The 15,874-nt window shown below is 38.6% G+C and overlaps 1 protein-coding gene across 2 annotated transcripts in view; it reads left to right on the forward strand.

Annotated features, from left to right (window-relative positions):
• Positions 1-15,874, forward strand: part of LOC144043206 (voltage-gated inwardly rectifying potassium channel KCNH6-like) — a 33,924-nt gene that overhangs the window by 17,357 nt on the left and 693 nt on the right. The window contains exons 7-23 of one of the 2 annotated variants that reach the window (XM_077556516.1): positions 210-332; positions 4,304-4,476; positions 5,378-5,516; positions 5,704-5,835; positions 6,476-6,630; positions 6,747-6,988; positions 7,154-7,353; positions 7,920-8,007; positions 8,194-8,358; positions 8,660-8,781; positions 8,916-8,987; positions 9,191-9,287; positions 11,418-11,520; positions 11,812-11,960; positions 12,062-12,296; positions 12,768-13,293; positions 15,177-15,874. The exon at positions 15,177-15,874 is cut by the window's right edge and continues 693 nt beyond it. In XM_077556516.1, the coding sequence (XP_077412642.1) occupies positions 210-332; positions 4,304-4,476; positions 5,378-5,516; positions 5,704-5,835; positions 6,476-6,630; positions 6,747-6,988; positions 7,154-7,353; positions 7,920-8,007; positions 8,194-8,358; positions 8,660-8,781; positions 8,916-8,987; positions 9,191-9,287; positions 11,418-11,520; positions 11,812-11,960; positions 12,062-12,296; positions 12,768-13,293; positions 15,177-15,287 (2,832 nt within the window). In that variant the 3' untranslated portion in view covers positions 15,288-15,874. The remainder of the gene's footprint in view (positions 1-209; positions 333-4,303; positions 4,477-5,377; positions 5,517-5,703; positions 5,836-6,475; positions 6,631-6,746; positions 6,989-7,153; positions 7,354-7,919; positions 8,008-8,193; positions 8,359-8,659; positions 8,782-8,915; positions 8,988-9,190; positions 9,288-11,417; positions 11,521-11,811; positions 11,961-12,061; positions 12,297-12,767; positions 13,294-15,176) is intronic. The other variant, XM_077556517.1, reaches the window with a different exon arrangement.

Here is a 15,874-nt window from a genome sequence, read left to right on the forward strand (position 1 = left end):
ATGCTGCCAACTAAATAGAGTGTATATAGTTACAAATCTGCTGCTTGTCTGCATCCTGACGTCAGACTAAATGTACTAATTTTTTCAGAATAATAATATAAATAGTATAAAAGTCTCTTCTTGTATTGACTGCATTTGTTAAAAAATGTCAAATTGTTTTTTTTTTGTGTTTGTTTTTTTAAATATTTTGATAATTTGTGCACATACAGCTGATGCCCCACAGTTTGCTAGACACGAAAGCAGATGCTTTTATGACACTTCCTCCAGGAGAAATCCTACCTCCATGCAAGCTGATGGGCAGAACCCACCATGTCACTGAGAAAGTAACTCAGGTTAGTATACGTAGAAAGGACTTTTCCACTCTTGATCTTGATGCAACACCTCAAATATCAATCGATCCAGGAATTTTGACTGTCATCACAGTGCCATTTGTGTTACATAGTAAGAGCGTAAAAAAGAATCAATTCAATCAATCTCAAGGTTTTGTTTTCTTTAATGATTTATTTTGTGTAATCTATATTCAACATCCATTGTGTGTGCATGGACAAGAATGTTTGCTGTGTGATTTGCTGCCGAAATGTTCGACAATTTCCACTCTTTTTTTTTTTTTGTCAGTTCTATCACTGTCCTTGCCTCACTCAATGCATTCATTGTGTGTGAAGTTCCCACCATGTTAGACCAATATCTTTATCTATTCAGCATCCAAACAGATAACACGGCCTGAGATGTACCCACTTCAGTATGGCTTTGGCTTGAGAGAAAGTCAGAGAAAATGACAGAAACTGTGAAGAGTGGCAATGATGAGAAAATAAGCAGTGGAGGAGTATGGGTTTACAGAGGTGTGTTATTTATGGAAAGCTGAAATCAATCAAGTCCTCCATGCAGACCCTGGAGATCAGGGAAAGAAGAGAGCTGGGAGTGGAGGAATGATGAATGAAGGGGATAGAACATATGGAGAGCTAGAGATACTGTGACTCACTATCACCTCTTGAGGAGCAATGAGAAGACACCACTTATGCAAAGGTATTGCTATGAACAGTGGAAAGGAAGTGCGAAATCGAAAAGTGGATGAAACTGCATGCTAATTATTGTTTATGATTATTATAATGCTAATAATGCCGTTATTGATTTAATATTATTTGTGACAATCTCCCTCAGGCTCAGGGTAAACTTGTACTGTGTGTAGTAGTAGCATACACATGTAGTTAGGCTTACATTATCAAACATTGATAGGTGTTCATTTTTTGAAAATATTCATTCTTAACCAAGCAGTTTGTTTTCCTGCTTTAGAATGCTGTGAGTAGGTAATGGGACAGCAGACAAAAGGGGGTGGAGAATGAGACGGTGGTGAGAGAGGGCATTTGTATTCATCTGTAGACTGAGGGGATTGTGAGAAACACTAAAACAAGCCGGGAGAATGCTTGCTTACAAAAATGGGGATAACTGCAATGGGAGAAAAACAAAGACCGTATTTGTTGGCATTTTTACCTTCATCTTTCAAGAAATTTTAAGAGGATAATAAATGAGGATTCTGGTCGCTTTTGATTCATCAAGGAGCAAAAATAAGGACCAAAGATTTATCTTCGTGACTCCGACGTTGTAGTGTTTTTGTGGACCTATTGGAGGAGTACTCAAGGCAGCATGAAAATACGCTTTACAAGTTTCGCTCAAAACAATCCTATCTTTATGGAATTTTTTTTTTGTTCATAAGGGAAACGACTCCTAAAACTACTATGCTTGACTTGAATGATGCAGTGAATGTAAAGAGGAACAGACTGGCACTGATAATAATGAAGAAAAAAAGTCAAAAGAAATTGAAAAGGGAATAAAAAATGAAGCCACATTGACATGCATCTGGAAAAGTGTGAGCTGTAAAGCCTGAAAATCTGTCACCGGAGAGAAGACGACTGCAGACATTGAGAAGAGGACGGGCAGATTGAAAGGTTCTATCGGCTGCTACCATGTCATCAGTCAGTGTCAGGGAGAATAGTCTATCTCAGGACGGCATGTCAACTTTGGGAACTGAACGCAGAAACACGAGGGTCAAAAGAGCTGTCCGCATATCTTCTATAGTTGCTCATGAGGTAAGCATCAGTATGCCTCTACTAATTTGGTCTCTTATAGATCATTATTGAGCTGACAAACATGTTAATTGCCATGCAATTGGTTAGCAATGTAGTAGTTCACGTGGATGACCCCCCCCCCCCCCTTTATATATATATATATATATATATATATATATATACAACAGGTAAACTTGTCACCAACTAAGATAAGGACAATAAAACAGCTTTTAATAAGCATTAAGCATTATACTGAAACACTATTTGATCACATTTAGAAATACTCAAGCTTTGACCTACATTCTGTATTAATATTCTTGTGTGTACAATTGAATCTGACCTTTGTTTGTCCTTGACCTTTGAGTGCCACTGATGTATAGCATCCCACCCACCCCCAAACACACACACACACCCTCACCCACCACCTTTGCTGGGGACGCTGATGTCAGATCTCAGTGGAATTAGGAGCCACTAATGATTAATTGCACTGTTCACAGCTCCAGCCCCAAGGTCCATCCATGTATGTATATTTATGTTTGAATCCCACAATAGCACAACATGGCCTAGTTTTTCTTGGTGTGGCTGTGTACGTATTCATCTATAATACCTAATGATGGGTATTTTTTGTGTGTGTGTGAAGCACTCACACACATATTTAAATTCCCTTTCATGACAGCAGTTTATTACAGGCCTCTATTTTGCAAGCTACAGGCCACACATGCCCTTAATAATAATTACACATGAAGAATATTTATAAATGCTATACTTCAACTTAATCGTTCTCAACTCAACACAACTTTATTTATAGATTCATTGTTTCAAATAAAGTGCTGTATATGAAGTCAAAATCAGTCATACAATAACAAAAACAGTTAAAACAATACATTGACAAAACAAATACAGGAGACACTATAAAACTGTATAAAAAAAAAAAAAATGCTGAGTCTCAAGTAATTGCCCTCCAAACCTGATCTTTCGCATCTCTGTGGATATATTTTGACCCACTCTCCCTTGCAGAATTGCTTGAATTCAGTACCATTTGGGTGTTTTTAAGCATAAACAGGCTTTTAAAAATATTCCAATTTCAATTCAAGTCTGGACTTCGACTAGGCCATTCCAAAACCTTAATTTTGTTATTTTTAACCCATTCAGAAGTTGACCTGCTGTTGACTTGTGTTTTTGATAATTGACGTGAAGCAGAATCTAACTGTGCTTCACTAAAACTAATGGTCAACATTCTCCTTCAGGATTTTCCGGTAAAGAGCAAAATTCATGTTTATATCAATTACTGCATGTCATCCAGGTCCTGAAGTAACAGAACTGCCCCACACCATCACACTACCACCACCATACGTGACTATTGTTATGATGTTCTTTTTCTGAAATGTTTCCGTTACATTTACGCCAGATGTACAGACCTTCCAAAATTCAACTTTCACATGTCAGTGTCAGTCCATAGAAGATTTTCTTAAAAGTATGCTGAATCATTCAGATTTGTTTTGCAAAAGTAAGATGAGCATTTAGGTTCCTTTTGGTCAGCCTTTTGGAACTCTTGTTGTACGCATTGTTGCCCTATTCCTCATTGAGTCATGAACACTGACTTTCAATGAGGCAAGGGATGCCAGCAATTCTTTACACCTTGTTCCTGATAGATATCAAGTACTTAACAGTATTTCTCATCTGTGCTTGAATTTCATTGGTTCATTGCAGGATTTTGAGATCTTTTAGCCATCAGACAAGTTCTATTTAGGTGATTTCTTGATTGAAAATGCCTGTAATTTGTAGGCTTGGATGTGGTCAGTAAAAATGAATTGAGAAACATGATTTGCCACAGTTTATTCATGATTTAACTTAACTTAACATGACTTTTCCACTCAAGGTCAGGTAGCTTTGATGAGTTTTTTTCCCCCTTAATAAATAAAATCACCATTTCAAAACAAGATTTTATGTTCATTTAGGTTTTCTTTGTCTGATCTTCACATTTGTCTGATGATCATAAACATTTAAGTCGGGAAACTGTAAAAAAATTAAAAAATAATTTTAGAAGTGACCACATACATTTTCATGATGCTGTAATTTTGTGGCTAATACTTTGTACTATGAAATCATGTATGTGCGCAATACTGTGAAATCCCGCACTGAAAGCAGCTCCCAAACAAGGAAAAAGTTGTTCCTATTATTTACTTGTGAAGATCCAATCAATACTGTACTGACACGCTATCATTCCATCTCTCCTCTAGGTGCTATCCCTGGGTGCAGATGTGTTACCAGAGTACAAGTTGCAGACTCCCCGAATGCAGAAGTGGACCATCCTCCACTACAGTCCTTTCAAAGCCGTTTGGGACTGGGTCATCTTGCTCCTAGTGATTTACACAGCAATATTTACTCCTTACTCAGCTACATTTTTACTGAGGTATGTAAACATACACAACAGTGTCTTGTTCGGACCATTAAGTATTGGATCGTATTAGATTGTATTAAGATGTTTCATAGGCTAAATTAACTATGTTATTTTAGTTGCATAGACAATACGTATTTGTTGGTCTTTAATCTGATGGACAGAAAGTCAAAAGTAACGATTGGAGCGCCTGCACTATATGGACCGAGGTAAAGACACTACAGCTCCTGACTGGTTGTACGATTGTCAGATACATTTCCGGCGTGTAAGAAATTTGGCTGGGCCCATTGATGACTTTTTACTTTTAAAGCACAGTCTAAAATGGACCGATCCACTTTATGGGTCAATTTGACCCAACTTTCTGGGTTGTTTTATACAAAATGATCCAATTTTTTGACCCAAGTAAAGGATCTGACCAATATTTATGAGTTGTTTTACACTAAAAGACCAATTGATTGACTCAAAGTAGAGGATCGATCCATTTTTGAGTTTGGGTTATTTTTGACCCAACTGTTTTTAGAGTGCATAGTTATGAACTTTCCAATGTCCGACAGGTTCAGATGGTGATTGACAGGTGTAAAGGTAGGGTCAGTGATTTGGTGCCTTAGTGATGACGTGCTGTCATGAAAGAAAAAACACTTTTATTTTCTTTATGGGAGATGATTCAGAGCTAAAAACAAGGTCCCCAGTAAAAGGGGTGGAGTGAGCAGGAGCTGTTTGCATGAGACAGAAACACCCCCTCGAACCCATCTGATTTCAACAGGCTATTAATCCATGAGAAGCCTACTGTAATTCTTGACACTTACAGAATTGCAGTAGTTTGCCATTTTCGGAAGGCACCTCGAAATTGTCTGAATTTGCGGAAAAAGTAGCTTAGCGGTAAATGTCTTTAAATGATGTCTCCCTGTCACCCTAGCGACCAGGAAGAAGCAGCCATGCAAACATGTGGTTACTCCTGTTCTCCTCTCAACGTTGTGGATCTTATTGTGGATATCATGTTCATTGTTGACATTATTATTAACTTCAGGACCACCTATGTTAACTCCAATGATGAGGTGAGTAATTACAGACTACATGAATGATCAGTCACCATTTTCTGTTTGTGTGTGTGCTAACATTCATATTCACTAAAAATAACTCATATCAGCCAGCCAATAAGAAAGGCTATTTAAGCATTAGATTATATTGCATACTGGTAGTTTTCGTCCAAAGTGAATTCAAATAAATGCTTCATGTTCTCAGGTGGTGAGCCAATCTGCTCGAATAGCAGTGCACTACTTCAAGGGCTGGTTCCTCATCGACATGGTGGCAGCTATTCCCTTTGACCTCCTCATCTACCGCTCAGGAGAGGAGGTGGTTAGGGGAGAGGGAGAGGTAGGGTGGAGGGAGGGAAAGAAAAGGATAGGGATGGCGGAGAATTAGAGTGGTGGGATTGTTAAAGGGGAGGTCAACCTGAAACATTTCTTTACAATAATAGATGTGACCTCGCTAGTCTAAACGTGATATTCTGATTTATTACATTTGTGGAATAGCATTTACGAAGCAAAATCCAGTCACTTTTATCCATCTCGGAGGTTAGCCATTTTGCCACTTGCTGAAGACGACGTCACAGTTGCTCAGGACTCAGGCAACGGCCAATCACAGCTCACATGTTTCCTGAAGCTGAGCTGTTACCTGAGACCTGAACAATTGTGATGTCATTTTTACTCAACACCATGTGGCAAAATGGCCCCCTTCTGATATTGATAAAAACATATTCTCATATTCCACTAACACAATATTAACCAGAGTACCGTATTTAGACTAGTGGGGCTCGATAGAACATGTTATTGTCAAGAATTTTTTGAGGGGGTTGACTTGCCCTTTAAAAAAAAAAAACTGGGATTAGCAGTAAACTGTTAAACATTTTCATTGACACGTCAGTTTTGCGGCTCCAGATTAGGATAAAAAACACACAGAGTTTAAAACCATGTTGAAGAATATTTTAACAGTCACTGATGTTTGTTCCTGACAGACAACCACCCTAATTGGTTTACTGAAGACGGCTCGGTTACTGCGATTGGTCCGGGTGGCCAGGAAGTTGGATCGTTACTCAGAGTATGGCGCGGCTGTACTCTTCCTCCTCATGTGCACTTTTGCACTCATCGCGCACTGGCTGGCCTGCATTTGGTAGCTTAATCTCTTTTCCTGCTGCATTTTTTAGAAGTCAAGACAAATATTTTTTGTAATTCTAGCATGGCACGTCACTTGTTACTCTATGTGTTTATAACATCGCCATTTCACAGGTATGCCATAGGAAATGTAGAGCGGTCGACCTCCGCTGGGATCGGCTGGTTGGACACTCTAGCAGACCAACTGGGAAGGCCGTACAATGACTCCATCACGGGATCAGGTCCCTCCATACGGGACAAATATGTCACAGCTCTTTATTTCACTTTCAGTAGTCTGACCAGTGTGGGCTTTGGGAACGTGTCCCCAAACACCAACTCGGAAAAGATCTTCTCTATCTCTGTCATGCTTATTGGTGGTGAGTCCCACGGAATCATTTATATCTGTTCCGTATAACATCGCTTTAAATAGTTTGTAAAAAGTTGTACTTTACCACAAAAATCTGAATTTTGTTCTCATTTCCACCGTCATGTTTTACACCATGGTAATTGTTGCCATGTCTCTCGCTCAATCTCCTCAACAGCTCTCATGTATGCTAGTATATTTGGCAACGTGTCCGCCATTATTCAACGGCTATACTCTGGGACGGCACGCTACCATGCTCAGATGATGAGAGTTCGAGAGTTTATCCGCTTCCACCAAATTCCCAACCCTCTGAGACAGAGGCTAGAGGAATACTTTCAACACGCATGGTCCTATACAAATGGAATTGACATGAATGCAGTGAGTACTATAATGTATAGATATTCTATGCACCACTATGAACTCATTCACTGCCATTGACGGCTGTAGACGTCGAAAATTCATTTGAACTATTTCTATTAGTTTAACATTTTTTTCCTCTTTTGTTAACAAGAGTATGAAAACCTAGATTTTTTTTATTGTACATTTAGAGCAGATATCAAATTTGCGATTAATCGTGAGTTAACTAGTGAAGTCATGCAATTAATTTTGATTTTAAAAAATGAATCGCCTGACGCCCCTAATTTTTAATAATCTTTTATTTTTTATCGCGTCAGGCGATTAAATTTTTTAATTGTAATTAATTGCATGACTTCAATAATTAAGTCACGATTAATATTTTTTTTCTAGGTTTTCATACTCTTGTTAACAAAAGTGGGGAAAAAAATGTTAAACTAATAGAAATAGTTCAAATGAATTTTTGACGTCTATAGCCGTCAATGGCAATGAACGAGTTAAGTTTAACCAAGTGATTTTGCAAGTCTCGTATGGAAACTGGAGAAGCAATGTTCAAGCATCAACATAGATAGCCTCTATGTCTCCTCCAGGTTCTTAAAGGGTTCCCAGAATGTCTTCAGGCAGATATTTGTCTCCACCTCAATAGATCTCTGTTGCAGAACTGCAAAGCATTCAAAGGTATTTCCCTGGACAGTAAAGGGGGGTAGCTGATGTTTTACCATATTTTGTCATATACACTAGTTTAACACAATACTGAACATCTGAACATCATCTGAACCAATATTGTTATTTCTAAACATGTTTCAAAGTTCAACTGCAAGTGGATAAATGTGATTATAACTAAGTTGCCTTTGTGGGGTTAAGGATCTACTCGGGGCTGTCTGAGGGCCCTGGCCATGAGATTTAAGACCACCCACGCTCCACCTGGTGATACCCTTGTACATGCTGGAGATCTGATATCAGCCCTGTACTTCATCTCAAGAGGATCTATAGAGATTCTCAGAGGTGATGTGGTGATTGCTATTCTCGGTAAGTGATTGTTAAGCTAGCATACTGCATGTATTGGAAGTGTACCAACCTAGTCTCCATTTAGTTTTCATATTGCAGTGTAATATGATAGCAACAATAAAATATATTAATATGTACAGTGGACCCCTGCTTTTTGCGGTTGGTTGGTACTGACGCACATTGAAAAGCATTAGAAGAGAAACCAAAAACTGTAATCCAAAAATTATTTTATTTTTAAATCAGCAAATATGCAAATCCACGGTTGCTGAACTGTGAGTATGTGGACGTCCACTGTAACTAACTTTCTTTCGGCCTTTTGCAGGAAAGAATGATATATTTGGGGAGCCAATCAATCTTTGCGCCCTGCCAGGGAAATCCAGTGCAGATGTCAGAGCTCTGACCTACTGTGATCTTCACAAAATACATAGAGATGATATGCTCGAGGTGCGATGTGGTCTCATAATCACACATGTTTCTGAGAAACTTGTGAAGTAAAACAATTTAATATGAACAGCTTTTTTTTTTTTTTTGGCTGAGACTACGTATATAATAGCTAACATTTTCTTCTCTGTTTGTAGGTTTTGGACATGTATCCAGAATTCTGTGACTATTTCTGGTCCAATTTAGAGATCACCTTCAACCTCAGAGATGTATGTTTGTCATTTCAAAAGCAAGTTTTGTGAGCAGTTTTTGGGAATTTTAGGCAAGATAGTTCACAAAAAAATAATTGCCTAATGTGTTATGAGAGCTCAAACAAAAACTAAATACACCAATTAATCGCAAGATAAGGCCTTGTTTGGGCATCTTTGAAAATAAAATTAACAGTCTCTTTACCGTTGTTGTGTCTGTGCAGGTGAATAACGAAGCTGCCGGACTATTAAGTGGAGACGACTCTGACTTTGAGGGCCAAGCACAATGGAAAAAACAGAGACTCTATTCCACTCATTCAGGTCTTCAAAGAAAATGTTATGTCCTATAAATGCCAAAGTCAAATATGCCTGCCTATACACTTCCCTCCAAGAGTATTAGAGCTGTGAGGCCCATTCTTTACGAGTACAGTTAACAGTATTAAATGGAGTATTAAATTGAGTAATTAGTTATTTTGCACAGGGAAAACTGAAACTGAGTGACTGCATTCCTACACATGTGGACAAAATTATTGGTAACACTCTGTCAATAAAAGATCATTAATAAGAATACAAGAAAAAATATAATAATAAATGTAAAATATATGATTTTTTAACATTGCCTTTGAATGGTTGTGTAAAGAATTATTTAAAACAAAAACAAAAAAAAACTATAGGAAACAGGCCTGGACAAAAATTATGGTACCCTTAACTTAATATATTGATGCACAGCAATTTGAAGCAATTACTGCAGTCTAACAAATTGTCTAACTTTATTGAGATTTCTGAACACGCATTTTAGCCCACTCCTCATAAGCAAAGTACTCCGGTTTTCTCAGGTTTGACGAATGCTTACTTCAGACGCATGTTTCTTCCACAGATGTCCAATTGGATTTAGATCAGGGTTCATAGAAAGTTATTTCAGAATTGTACAAAGTTTCCTCTTATCCATTTTGGGTGTTTTTAAAATGTGTTTCTGGTCATTATTCTGTTGCAAGACCCTTGACCTGTGACTGAGACCAAGCTTTCTGACACTGCGCAGCACATTTCTCACTTGGAATACTTTGATGCTCTTGAGATTTCATTATACCCTGCCTGTAGAGATTCAGGATACTCTGTGCCAGATGTAGCAAAGCAGCCCCAGTAGTGCCTCCTCCATGTTTCACGGTTGGGACAGTGTTCTTTTCTTGGTACTATGATCCATGTTTGAGCCTATAAACATAAAGCTGATGTGCCTTGTCAAAATGCAATTTATTTTCAAGAGATTTGTCCTCCTTGGTCATCTTCTATTAAGTCGACTTTTGCTCAAACAATGATGGATGGTTCGATCTAACGCTAATGAACCTTGACCTTGGAATTCACCTTTAATTTCTTTAAAGGTTGTTCTGGGCTCTTTTGTGACCATTGGTATTATTTTTAATCGTCAATTTGGCATCGACATCAATTTTCTTCTTGCAGCAGTCTTTCTCAAACAGTGGGGCTGCGCATGGGAAGTGCGATGCTGAGGGTGGTGCGTGTGACCACAGGGAACATTGCCTCACCCCCTTCTCCCCAATAGTAGAATAAAGCGTAATTACACATCCACTACAATGGCAGTAGTGGTCTGATTTTCAGTGTGTGCAGGGGGCATTAACTATAAAATTCGTTTTTGAGGTTTTTTTTTTTTTTTTGCACTCTGTATGCGTACAGACTTCAACAGTTCAGGTCTAATTTTCTCTCTAATCTCCTGAGACAACACTTTGACTCCTTTGCATCCTGTGCTCCATGTTACACGTCACCAAAAACGGCACAAAAGAAACCTGTGGTACCAATTGGAATGTTGCATCTTTCCGCCAATAGAGGGTGGTAATAGACTGAAAAAATATCATGACTGGTTTGGATGCAGTCGAATGAACATAGAGAGACGTTGGTGTTTACTGCGAAGCCTTGGAGCTAAAACTTTTCAAAATATTTTGGAGGTCGACTTCAATTCAGATGGATAGATGGACTTTGTTGACTTAAAAAATATATATATATTCATAATAATTATTATTCAAGTGCTGTGATTAGCTGGCAACCAGTTAAAGGGTGTGCCCCGCCTACTGCCTGAAGCTAGCTGGGATAAGCTCCAGCAACCCTTGTGAGGACTAGCGGTTAAGAGAAAGGATGGATGGATTATTTAAGTGTACCATCAATTTTGTCCACGTGTATAGCTATTTGTTTCAACAGTCACAGTAATTCAGTGCCGTTGTTTTCTCATATTAAGAATGGAAATAGGTGTGTTCAAGAAAAAGGTTCTAAGTTACTCAAATAAAAGTTAATGTGGTCAGTTTTATGTTAATGAATTACCGTAGCTTTCTCTTAAAGTCATAATGCTAACAAATATTCAAATGATGCTATTATATTATATTCTGGGCAAAATATGGCGACCGTGTTTGGAAAAATTAACATATACTGCTTGTGACCTACTGATAGGTGACACCAGGAGACCCCAAGATGCCTACGGATGCATTCGAAGACACAGTACTTGGGAGCATTATGAACATGGCCACAGCAAAGATGATCATAAGCATACACTGTAAGATTTGAACATCTATGGAATGTGCAACACCCCCTCAGCAGTATGTCTCTCATTTCTACACTTTTGCACGTGGCATTATTTCAGACCTCAGACTAATCTGATTTATGTCTGAGCTTGATGTACCGGTACAATAATTTCACATACATAATGCAATGTGAGCTTGGTGGTGGCTGAAGGCAGGGACCTTCGATCCGCAGCAACAGAAGCAGACTCTAGGGAGATGGAATATCACCTCTCCGGCAAGGAAAGGGTGTGGGCATACTACAAGTGTCATTCATTTTACTGCAGATATGGTCCAGTGTTCTCCAGCGAAATCGAGGGAGAAGATTCTGAACTGGCCAGCCCAGTTCAGATCTCCATGGCTGATGCCGCTGCCACAAAGACTATCAGGTGTCCTGAAATTGACATGAGAGAGAAGGCCCGTAATTCTTTAAGAGGCATGTGTATCGTTTTAAATAGTTTGATTTGTACATCTTGTTTTACTTTGCGTTTACTGAATTTGTCTGTATGTTTCTAACTGCCTACTATGCTTTCTCAGGCGTGTCCAACATCTTTACATTCTGGCAATCAGATCATGGGGCGCAAAAATATGAGGAAGTCCCCTGCATTCGCAGCCTCCCCTCACCTCCTCCTCAGCCTCGTTCCGATCATGCATCTGAGCCGTCCGCTTCTCACTTCAATCCCTCCTACACTTCTCCTCCCCCTTGCATCACTCGGGGACAGAAGAAAGACTTAGAGAAGAGACTGGCGTCAATGCAGCAGCAACTGACAAGGTAAGTTTCAAGATTCTGCAGTTGTTGTTTTACAAAAGTGACACAGAAACATATAAAATGAAATAACATTACGGTATTGTACCAAAAAAAAAACGTATACCGTATAAAGAAAATATCAGTACAATTCAATTTACTGTGGGTACAGAGTTGCTGTCTGCTCTGGAATGATATCTTTAATACATTGCTCATGAGCCACATGTATACACATATGTGTGAACATTTCAGCCTGGAATGGACCAGCCGTTTGGGAGTTCTCATGACATTCTAAATGGCAAACATGCCCCAGGGCATTGTGATATGGCACTCAAACTTCATTTGAAGAAGAAAATCGTCAGTTGAATCAAAAATGAAATATCTCTCGGAAAATCTAAATCAATCTTTTCCTAAACTCGTTCAGCTCGAGATAAGTCGTAGCCTAGTTTAACTCCAAATCACTCAACTAATTTAAATATATGGATGCGTGTTTTCTAGGTTGGAATTACGAATGTCATCAGACATCCGGGTGATAATGCAACTGCTTCAGAGACCGACGTCAACATTCCCTCCTTCCTACAATACATCACCAACAACGGCTGTCTCTTCTCCCATTCAGTCCCCTTCTGCTGAGTCCTTCCCCAAGACCCTCACAAAGTCCTCAGCAACCATTTGCAAATCACAGCTGTCCCCTGAAAAACTACAACAGCTTTCAAAGTCTCAAATTGGAACATGTGGTTCTTCTATCCAACAATTTCCTAACTCCCCTCCACTTTATGATTCACACATTCAGACGTCTCCTCTTTGTTCTCCCGACATACAACAGAAGTTCAACACCTCTCCACCACAACCCTCCACGTCCAATGAGTCATTCTCTGCTGCCCACTTCCAGACTCGTGGGAATCTGTTGACTTTACCCTCTAACTTGTGCTCCCTACCGTCATCTCTCACCTCCACAAGCATGCGATCTACGGATATTGCTCAACCACCTCTTCTTGTCAGGACGCAAATGACGACATCACAGGTAATAAATGCACAATCATAATGATGAAATATAGAAAGTAATATATTTTCAAATATTCTTTTACAACAACCAAATTACAGTGCCCTAATGGGTTATATTGCAGTCATTAAAAACTGGATGTGGATGTCTTTTGAATACTGAAAGCTGAATGCTAATATTTGAACGTGTGTATGTGTCGAATGATTTTGGAATGCTTGTGAAGTACATTGAAAGATACATTATGTGAACATAAAAAAATATTAATTGTAGCTGAATGGTAAATAAATAAAACGGAGCTTGAACTTAGTCTAAACAGGGATTCAAACCCTGTTCTCCCGTTTGCTGTGCAAATGTTCCGTCGAACTACCAACTGAGCCATAGTGGACTTGCTGCCAACATTTAAGTGTTGTGAAATGGTGCTGACAGGGTATGTAATTGAATAATACTGAAAGCTTGCGTTTAATTTGAATGTTACGATATAGAATGGAATAATACTGTATAGAAAAAAAATTAATAATGAGAAATGACATAAAATATAATGAATGTTAAATAATTAGACCAGGGGTGACAACCTCATATTAGCTCAGGGGCCGCATGGAGGAAAATATATTACCAAGTGGGCCGGATCGGTAAAATAATGGTATATAACTTAAAAACAATTGCCGTCAGTTATACGCAGATTTTCGCTATTTGTGGGCCAGCCCTAAATTACGGAGCTCAACTGTAATTATATTGTTCCAAAAAATAACACGAATCCAAATGGAACGCGGCAACACTTTGCCTGTAAGAGTTCCGGACGTGTTAAATCTACTAGTTTTGCATATATATTGTTCCCTGAAGGCATTGTGTGGCGCAGTTAATGAATTTATAAGGATGTTGAATTTGTGTCATATTTAACACGTTTATGTCAGTCTTTGATAATAAAAAAAAGAAAGAAAGAAATACATAAATAAACAAACCGTAACTTTAAGTTGTATGTAAAATAATGACATCCAGGACGATTCCGTGTACAAATTGCATTGCTCATCTGACAACTGCTTGTGAAATTACGAATTTATATGTTTTGATTGTGGCCGGCTGATTAATTGGTCCGACATTACAATTTTTAAAAAAATAAAATAAAATTACGGATTAAAACCCTTTGCAGACCTGATCTGGCCCATAGGCCGTATATTTGACACACCTGAAAATGACAATGGTTATTATTCAAAATTGCATTTGGACTCAATTCTGATCCAACCGGGATTTGAACCATGTCATGGCATGTTCTTAAACATTGAGCTAACTGACTTGTTGAGTTTCATGGTGCACTGCGTATTTATATTGAATAATGTAGTATAATACTAAAATCTATTGTTGAAGCTTAATGGAGGTACATGTGTTTAAACATTTAAGTACAATCATAATGCCTTTCCCCATATGATAGTCATTTGGTATACATTTCATCCATCATACATCATTTAGCATAATGGTCATGGATGCATTTGCAATTTACAGTCGGAGGTGGAATTCAAACTCACGACCTCCTGATTATTGGACACCTGGGAATGATGATCAGTTGTATGTAAGGGAGTGGTTGTGGAAAGTTGAACTTAGAAAAAGTTGAATGTCTGTTCCATTAAAAATAAAATTTGGTACATTGTGCAAAAACTTTATATTAATGGAATGAAAAAAATGAGATTCCGATGGGCGTGAAATTTTTGAGCAAGTCAAAATTTTAACTATGAAAATCGAATGTTGTGTATGTATGTGGAAGTAGACAGAGAACGGAAAAGTGAGGAGAATAATAAAAGTAAAAATAAATAACATACAATACAGTACATACAACATACAATAAATGTATTGACATTGCATATAAAACTAGTTTTTTTAACCCGTTTACTGAAATAATCTTGTTTTGGCAGGATGGTGTCACCACAGAGGACCAGTCAGCCCAGCATCAATTGTTGACGACGACTCTTTGCCCCATCAGTACGTCAGACCCAGACAGCCCACTCAGAACCACACTTCCATAGCCTGGGGAAAAAATGCAGTTTAAATTAGTTTACCAAGAAATATCCACTATTACCTGGAGAGCAGCATCACTGGAATGTTGGAAGAGAGGGCACATTTCTTTAATGTGCCAGTTGCAGTTGAGGTTTTTTTGTTGCTACATGATGAAAAACATTCTACTCTAGTCTAGCGAGTGCCTGACTTTGTCTCCGCTGTAGCAACCAGATAGAAACTCCAGTCTTGTGCTTTGCTGGCTGTGCAGAGGAAGCCTCACATCTGGATTAGGGTCCAGAGGAGACCTGTCACTATACTGTACTCATTACGGCTAGACACGAAGCAACCAAATGAGCTGTTAATCGATCAGGTCTGGATGGACCTGGCCCCTCGTGTGCTTGCGGCCGGTAGATGAGCAAGGCAGAGATGGAGTGATGAAAAATAGAAAAGACAAAAAAATAAGACCATTAATAATGAAATACATCAAGTAATAGAAGTAGGCAATATACTTGCTGTGCGTGTGCATGTATGCATGCCTATGATTGTGCGTGCGCACTTTCAAAGATACAGTATATGCCAGTTTAGTTAAATATGTGTGACTTCTACTCTGTGTTGT

Source organism: Vanacampus margaritifer, chromosome 2 (genome assembly GCF_051991255.1).
Source record: "Vanacampus margaritifer isolate UIUO_Vmar chromosome 2, RoL_Vmar_1.0, whole genome shotgun sequence".
Lineage (NCBI taxonomy): Eukaryota > Metazoa > Chordata > Actinopteri > Syngnathiformes > Syngnathidae > Vanacampus > Vanacampus margaritifer.